The sequence below is a fragment of the Raphanus sativus genome, chromosome 5 (genome assembly GCF_000801105.2).
Source record: "Raphanus sativus cultivar WK10039 chromosome 5, ASM80110v3, whole genome shotgun sequence".
Classification (NCBI taxonomy): Eukaryota; Viridiplantae; Streptophyta; class Magnoliopsida; order Brassicales; family Brassicaceae; genus Raphanus; species Raphanus sativus.
The window spans coordinates 97,323-105,877 of record NC_079515.1 but is presented as its reverse complement, the minus strand read 5'-3'; the positions used below and the strand labels follow the sequence as shown (position 1 = coordinate 105,877).

General features: G+C 29.1%; 1 protein-coding gene across 1 annotated transcript; it reads left to right on the top strand.

Annotated features, from left to right (window-relative positions):
- The first annotated feature begins 6,714 nt into the window (after positions 1 to 6,714).
- LOC130512468 (uncharacterized) lies at positions 6,715 to 8,539 on the top strand. Its single transcript, XM_057010512.1, has 2 exons — positions 6,715 to 6,996; positions 7,820 to 8,539. Exon 2 carries the CDS (start codon positions 7,838 to 7,840, stop codon positions 8,384 to 8,386), a length of 549 nt encoding a protein of 182 aa, XP_056866492.1. The 5' UTR covers positions 6,715 to 6,996; positions 7,820 to 7,837; the 3' UTR covers positions 8,387 to 8,539.
- The last annotated feature ends 16 nt before the right edge of the window (positions 8,540 to 8,555 follow it).

Sequence of the window (8,555 nt, the reverse complement as noted above, 5' to 3'; positions counted from 1 at the left end):
CAGCACTAATTCCACTAATGTAGGCAGTATATGAAATTTTAGTAAAATAAATATTAAAAAATTAGATGATTACTATATACCATGAAAGATAGTTTAGAATACATTAATTCAAATGTTGAATGTGGTTTGAAATTTTAAACCAAAGTGAAGAGTATAAACTTCAGTATGTAGAGGATTTACCGAAAACTCATTATTTTAAAAGGGATAACCCACGGATTTTGAAATTTTCAAAAATACAAAATCTGGTTTTAGTGAATAGTTTCATCGATCACTAAACATAAGATTATGGTCAAAGAGTTTAGAGCCCCTGTTGTCTGAGTTTCTCTAGATAATGAAGATTTTATAATGCTAATTCCCCTCATCTAGCAGTATATGAATTTTAGTAAAATAAATATTAAAAAATTAGAATGATTCCTATATACCATGAAAGATAGTTTAGAATACATTAATTAAATGTAGAATGTGGTTTGAAAATTTAAATCAAAGTGAAGAGTTTAAACTTCAGTTATAGAGGATTTACCAAAACTCATTATTTTAAAAGGGTAACCCACGGATTTTGAAATTTTTCAAAAATATGAAAATTGGTTTTAGTGTATAGTTTCATCGATCACTAACATAAGATGATGGTCAAAGAGTTTAGAGCCTCTGTTGTCTCCAGTTTCTCTAGATAATGAAGATTTTATAATGCTAATTCCACTAATCTAGGCAGTATATGAAATTTTAGTAAAATAAATATTAAGAAATTAGAATGATTCCTATATACCATGAAAGATAGTTTAGAATACATTATTTCAAATGTCGAATGTTGTTTGAAAATTTTAAACAAAAGTGAAGAGTATAAACTTCATTATATAGAGGATTTACCGAAAATTCATTATTTTAAAAGGGGTTAACCCACGGATTTTGGAAAAATTTTCAAAAATATGAAAATCTGGTTTTAGTGTATAGTTTCATCGAGCACTAACATAAGATGATGGTCAAAGAGTTTAGAGCTCTGTTGTCTCCTTTTCTCTAGATAATGAAGATTTTTATAATGCTAATTCCACTAATCTATGCAGTATATGAAATTTTAGTAAAATAAATATCAAAAAAATTAGAATGATTCCTATATACCATGAAAGCTAGTTTAGAATACATTAATTCAATGTAAAATGTGGTTTGAAATTTTAAACCAAAGTGAAGAGTATAAACTTCAGTATATAGAGGATTTACCGAAAACTCATTATTTTAAAAGGGGTTAACCCACGGATTTTTGAAATTTTTTCAAAAAATACAAAAATCTGGTTTTAGTTATAGTTTCATCGATCACTAACATAAGATGATGGTCAAAGAGTTTAGAGCCTCTGTTGTCTCAGTTTCTCTAGATAATGAAGATTTTATAATGCTAATTCCACTAATCTAGGCAGTATATGAAATTTTAGTAAAATAAATATTAAGAAATTAGAATGATTCCTATATACCATGAAAGATAGTTTATAAATATTAATTCAAATGTAGAATGCGGTTTGAAATTTTAAACCAAAGTGAAGAGTATAAACTTCAGTATATAGAGGATTTACCGAAAACTCATTATTTTAAAAGGGGTTAACCCACGGATTTTGAAAATTTTTTCAAAAATACGAAAAATCTGGTTTTAGTGTATAATTCATCGATCACTAACATAAGATGATGGTCAAAGAGTTTAGAGCCTCTGTTGTCTCAATTTCTCTAGATAATGAAGATTTTATAATGCAAATTCCACTAATCTATGCAGTATATTAAATTTTAGTAAAATAAATATCAAAAATTTGAAAGATTCATATATATCATGAAAGATAGTTTAGAATACATTAATTCAAATGTAGAATGTGGTTTTAAATTTTTAAAAAGGTTTTAGAGTAAATTTGTTTGAAAAGGGTTAACCCACGGATTTTGTTTGAAAATTTTCAAAAATATGAAAATGGTTTTAGAGTATAGATTCATCGAGCACTAACATAAGTTGATGGTCAAAGAGTTTAGAGCATCTGTTGTCTGAGTTTCTCTAGATAATGAAGATTTTATAATGCTAATTCCACTAATCTAGGCAGTATATGAAATTTTAGTAAAATAAATATTAAAAAATTAGAATAATTCCTATATACCATGAAAGATAGTTTAGAATACATTAATTCAAATGTCGAATGTGGTTGAAAATTTTAAACTAAAGTGAAGAGTATAAACTTCAGTATATAGAGGATTTACCGAAAATTCATTATTTTAAAAGGGGTTAACCCACGAATTTTGAAAAAAAAATTAAAAATACGAAAATCTGGTTTTAGTGTATAGTTTCATCAATCACTAACAAAAGAGTTTAGGGTCTCTATTGTCTCCGTTTCTCTAGATAATAAAGATTTTATAATGTTAATTCCACTAATCTAGACAGTATATGAAATTTTAGTAAAATTAGTATTAAAAAATTAGAATGATTCCTATATACCATGAAAGATAGTTTAGAATACATTAATTCAAATGTCGAATGTGGTTTGAAATTTTTAAAACAAAGTGAAGAGTATAAACTTCAGCTTTTACCGAAAACGTATTATTTTAAAAGGGATTAACCCACGGATTTTGAAAAAAAAAATCAAAAATATGAAAATCTGTTTCTATTGTATAGTTTCATCGAGCACTGATATAAGATGATGGTCAAAGAGTTTAGAACCTTTGTAATCTCCGTTTCTCTAGATAATGAAGATTTTATAATGCTAATTCCACTAATTTAGGCTGTATATAAAATTTTACTAAACTAAATATTAAAAAATTAGAATAATTCCTATATACCATCAAAGATAGTATAGAATACATTAATTCAAATGTAGAATACGGTTTGAAATTTTCAAACTAAATTGAAGAGTATAAACTTCAGTATATATAGGATTTACCAAAAACTCATTATTTTAAAAGGGTTTAACCCACGGATTTTGAAATAAATTCAAAAATATGAAAATCTGGTTTTAGTGTATAGTTTCATCGAGCACTAACATAAGATGATGGTCAAAAGAGTTTAGAGCCTCTGTTGTCTCGTTTTCTCTAGATAAGGGGTACCCACGGATTTTGGAAAAATTTCAAAAATTCAAAAATCTGGTTTTAGTGTATAGTTTCATCGAGTACTAACATAATATGATGGTCAAATAGTTTAGAGCCTCTGTTGTCTTTGTTTCTCTAGATAATGAAGATTTTATGATGCTATTTTCCACAAATCTAGTTAGTAAATGAAATTTTAGTAAACTAAATATTAAAAAATTAGAATGATTTCTATATATCATGAAATATATTTTATAATATACTAATTCAAATGTAGAATGTGGTTTGAAATTTTAAAACAAAGTGAAGAGTATAAACTTCAGTATATAGAGGATTTACCGAAAACTCATTATTTTAAAAGGGGTACGGATTTTGAAAAAAATTCAAAATATGAAAATCTGGTTTTAGTATATAGTTTCATCGAGCACTAACATAAGATGATGGTTAAAGAGGTTTGGAACCTTTGTTGTCTCCGTTTCTCTAGATAATAAATATTTTATTATGGTAAATCCACTATTCTAGGTAATATATGAAATTTAAGTAAACTAAAATTAAAAAATTAGAATGATTCCTATATACCATGAAAGATAGTTTAGAATACATTAATTCAAATTTCGAATATGAAAATCTAGTTTTAGTGTATAGTTTCATCGAGCACTGACATAAGATGATGGTCAAAGAGGTTTAGAACATTTGTTGTCTTCGTTTCTCTAGATAATGGTAATTCCACTAATCTAAACAGTATATGAAATTTTAGTTAACAAAATATTAAAAAATTAGAATGATTCCTATATACCATGAAAGATACTTTAGAGTACATTAATTCAAATTTAGAATGTGGTTTGTAATTTTTTAAACAAATGTGAAGATTATAAACTTCAGTATATAGAAGATTTACCGAAAACTCATTATTTTAAAAGGGGTAACCCACGGATTTTGAAAAAAAATCAAAAATATGAATATCTGGTTTTAGTGTATATTTTCTTAGAGCACTGACATAAGATTATGGTCAAAGAGGTTTAGAACCTTTGTTGTCTCCGTTTCTCTAGATAATAAAAATTTTATAATGGTAATTTCACTATTCTAGACAGTAGATGAAATTTTACCAAACTAAATATTAAAAAATTAGAATGCTTCTTATATACCAAAAAAAAATATTTTAGAATACATTAATTCCAATGTCGAATGTGGTTTGAAATTTTTAAACAAAAATGAAGAATATAAACTTTAGTATATAGAGCATTTATCGAAAATATAGTAAACGAATTAGTATTTACCTTAATATGTTTTGTTCTTTACTTTAAACCCTAAACAGATATTTACTTCAATATTTTTTGCTTTATTTTTTTAAAGTTAATTCATGTTTGTTCACAACAAATAGATCTCATGTCAACCACTCAATAACCTTAATTTCCTTATAGCGAGTTGATTTCATTAAAGTTGTGATATACTAGTATTCAACAGACGTTTGCTTTGATTATTTTTGAGTTTCCTGTACCTAACGTGTCGCAATAGCGTTGAGAGTAGAGGAAAATGAGACCGTTGGGTGTGTGAGTGTCACTGAAGACTGACAGTTGGCCGGTGAAAAATTATCTTACATAAAGAATTAAAAGAGCATCTCAGTTTCTGCCCTGACGGGTTTAGAACCCGACGCACGTGATTCTTCACAGCATAGCACGTGCATGGGTTAAGTATTGTGCTTATAGAGACAGCAAACAAAGAGAAAAAGGCGTCAACGACGCTGCTTATTATCTTGAAAACCAAGAACAAATATATAAAAAGTTCAACTGTTAATTTAGTCAGCCTAAAGTTTTACGCAATTGAAACAGTACTTAACCCATATTAAATGTTTTTCCGAGAGAAAAAGATAGTTTTCCGAAAGAAAAAAAGATAGTTTGTTGACAGTGAGATCATGTTAAATGTTAAGAAATAAAATATACTTCAGTTAATTTCGTTGACATATGGTACATGAAAATTAATACTATTATACTTGAAACATCGAAGTTCTCAGGGACTTCATTTTTTTCCCCCGAGATACTTATAATTAAAATAGGGATCGAAAACAATGCATCAGATTAAGGTATTTGACTAGAAGATTTTGTACCATGTTTTTAAGTGGGAGACCAGATTCTATACGAAATTGTGATCTATCAATCCATCATGAATAGATCCTGTAAACTGTATTAGCTGTTCTCAATTTTAGAATGTAGTTCGCTTTAATCAAGAAATATAAACAAATAAAAGACACGGGTTGCATAGGAATGCACGTGAGGGGCCGAGTTCCCATAATTTGATTCTTTCTGTCTTTGGGACAACACAAAGTTCCTCTAAATCCGTATCAACTAAACCCACAACCTTTTTTTTGTCAACTTGTGAACTAAACTCACAACCTAACCGGTTACATCACCAACTACACCCTAAATTCAGTCTCGCTCGTGATGTTATCTCTAGATTCTCGTCGCCTCAAAGCTAAAATAAACAACACAAGCTTACTTTCTACAATGGACCTAACTCTTTGCTAAAACCCTTTGCTAGACTGAATATTATCGGGTTGCCCCTTTTCCATAAGCAAATTTGACTGAGACTAAAACCTTTTCCTAGAAAAATGTGACTGCTGAGACTTGAAACCAATTGAGTATTGCTGACACTAGTTCAAATATATATGTATAAATATAGCATCTTTGAATCTCTTATATTTAATACTCCTTCCGTTCTTTAATATAAATCGTTTCAGATAAATTTCTTTGTTTTAGACTATGACGTTTTCAATTTTCGATGTAAAATTCATTAATAATTAATTTTACTTTACCAATGATAATATACATTATATTTTATTATTTGTTGGATTATGATTATGTAAACATTTAATGATTTTAGAAAATATTATATATACATATATTATCGGCTAAATGAATTTAAATTATAATATTCCAGATCCTTACACAGATGAATAAAACAAAAGAGATCAGGTGAGAGAGAGATTTTTTTAAGAAATAAACATAGAAAAAGAGAAGTTCTAATCGAAGATATATGTGTATTTATAGATCAGATCACATCTTTCTTTTTCTTCTTCCCCTTCTTCTCTTTCTCTCCCAGACCATGAACAAAACAACAAAACTTAGTTTTTGTTATTATTGATGTCTTCATTCAGGGAAGGGTTTTATTAAGGATCAGTGGCTCTTGAGTAGGCTAACTACTCGAAAAGAACCAAAGGTGTGTAATCATTTGATCACTCTCTATTCTTGTTCACACTACTGACCTTATTGCTTCTCCACTTTTAAAAAAAGATAGTGAATGTTGTTTCGTTAACTCCTTTTTTTCTTAAACATATGCTATAATATTACACATTCTAGACTTTTCACATATTTTAATAAAATACATTAAGTTTGTATATTTTTTTGTGAATATTTTCTTCCATAATTTTAAGCCAACGAAAATTCAATCAGTGCAATTAGTTTTGTTGAAGTTTGCAATTAGTTAATAAAATATGCATTGAAAATGTAAAAAATAATTCTTTTTGAAACAATTTTTTTTTATAATATACAATTTTGTGAAATGGAAGGAGTATTGTTATTTGGTTGAAGTCGTTTATCAAGATATTTTAAAATGGAAAAGTTGCTATAAATGTTGTCACAAGACGAACAAGGAAGTAGTTTCTTTTCTTTTTAGTCAGAACTTGGATATAGTTAGCAGTTTTATAAAAGTACATTTGAAATTTTCCTTTTTATATGAATTTTCATTTATAAAATATACAATTAAAATAATTTTACACCTAATAATAGTAAGAAGGAATATATATTTTTAAACGCTAATCGCGATAACTAGCTAAAACAAACAAATATAATACAATTCTATTAAAAACAACAATTGCATGTCAAGTAATAATATTATACTGTGTTATATTTGTAGTTTTGTAACGGACCGCATAACTGGACCTGCATAGACCCGGCAATCCATGTGAGATTGGATCTCCACTATATCAATTCAATTTTCTTTAACGTAAAAAACTACTTTTTTTTTTTTTTTAAGCCACGTAAAAAACTACTTTATTAGTAAAACTTGAGATGGTTTAAATAACCAAACCAAAATTGAATAACCAGTAAAAATAAATCTATATTCGAAAACTGACTAACAAAATACAAATATATATGTATATACAAATAAATTAAATGGCCATTTTTTTGGTCAAACTGTTTAGACCATCTTTTTAAATTATTTATTTCAAGCGAATGGACTTTTTAAGGACTCAATACTTGCTTCATTAAGATTGGTTTGGTGTAATATATAATGCATATGTGATATGTAGATGTATCACGTCTGTGACAAAAAAAAAAGTAGATGTATCACGTATCTAGTATCTGAACACTCTGACACTCACGATTACTCTTCTTTTTCTTTTTTTTCTGTCAACACTCTTCTTTTCGAAAAAAAGGAAAAAAACACTCATGATTACTCGTAAGATAGAAATGTTACCGACCAATAAATTTTTATTAGCCAAAACAAATATTATATTTTGGGAATCGCAAAGTAAAGGCAATAGTTAACAATCCACCTGAAACAGTCTAGTCAATAATAAGGTAAAGTGCAGGGGAGTATCTTTGACTACAAGTTTTTTTTTTTACTACAACTTTTTACTATTTTCTCTTTTAAGTATCAACCTATTTACATCTGCACACTCATATATGGAACAAAATCCGTATATGTGTATCACGTATGTAACGTTTGGTAATATATAGTTTATACCAGCTAGCTATTTTAAGCGTTTTTGTTTTGCTTGCAGGAATATAACATTTAATCAATGGAAGAGGAAAACCAAAAACCACATCGATCGGTTTCACGTAAAGGCCGGAGTCATGGAGCGGATGAAGAAGCAGCGCCAGGAAACAAATGCTCCGGGGAAAGGCGCCGGTCGTCGTGGGCTGCGGCGGTGATAGCAGACTGTGTGGCGCTTTGCTGTTGTCCCTGCGCCGTCGTGAACCTCCTCACACTTGCTTTCGTCAAGGTTCCGTGGATGATTGGCCGGAAATGTATAGGCAGGAGAAAGAAAAGGAAGAAAAAGATGGAGCGTGAGGATCGTTTTCATCACAACCAGAGGTCGGAACCGGTGAAAGGCGTGAGTAGTGGATGTTGCGGGGGAGGATATGGAGAGTTGGATGACCACCGGTTTGTGGTGGAGAGAGATGGAAGTCTAACGAAGGAGGAGGAGGAGGAGAAAACAGCGTCGTTTTGGGGAGAGGATGAGGCGAGGATCAGTGCTAGAGCTGAAGCTGAGAGAGTTTGGTTGGAATTGTATCAGATTGGACATCTTGGTTTCGGTAGAGTCTCTTTCACTGGTATTCATCAGTAATTTTTTTTTAGAAAAAAAAATCTTTATTAACTTCCAAAAGAGTAGTGAGTACTTATGTCTTGTGAAATTCTTTAGTGTAGCAAATAAATAAATAAAACTCCAAGATCACACTGATAGTAAATAATATATACAATCACTATGTTACTTGAAACACTTGAGTTTTTATTTT

Coding starts and splice junctions, on each gene's coding strand:
- LOC130512468 (XM_057010512.1), top strand. CDS start 7,838: ATGGAAGAGGAAAACCAAAAACCACATCGATCGGTTTCACGTAAAGGC.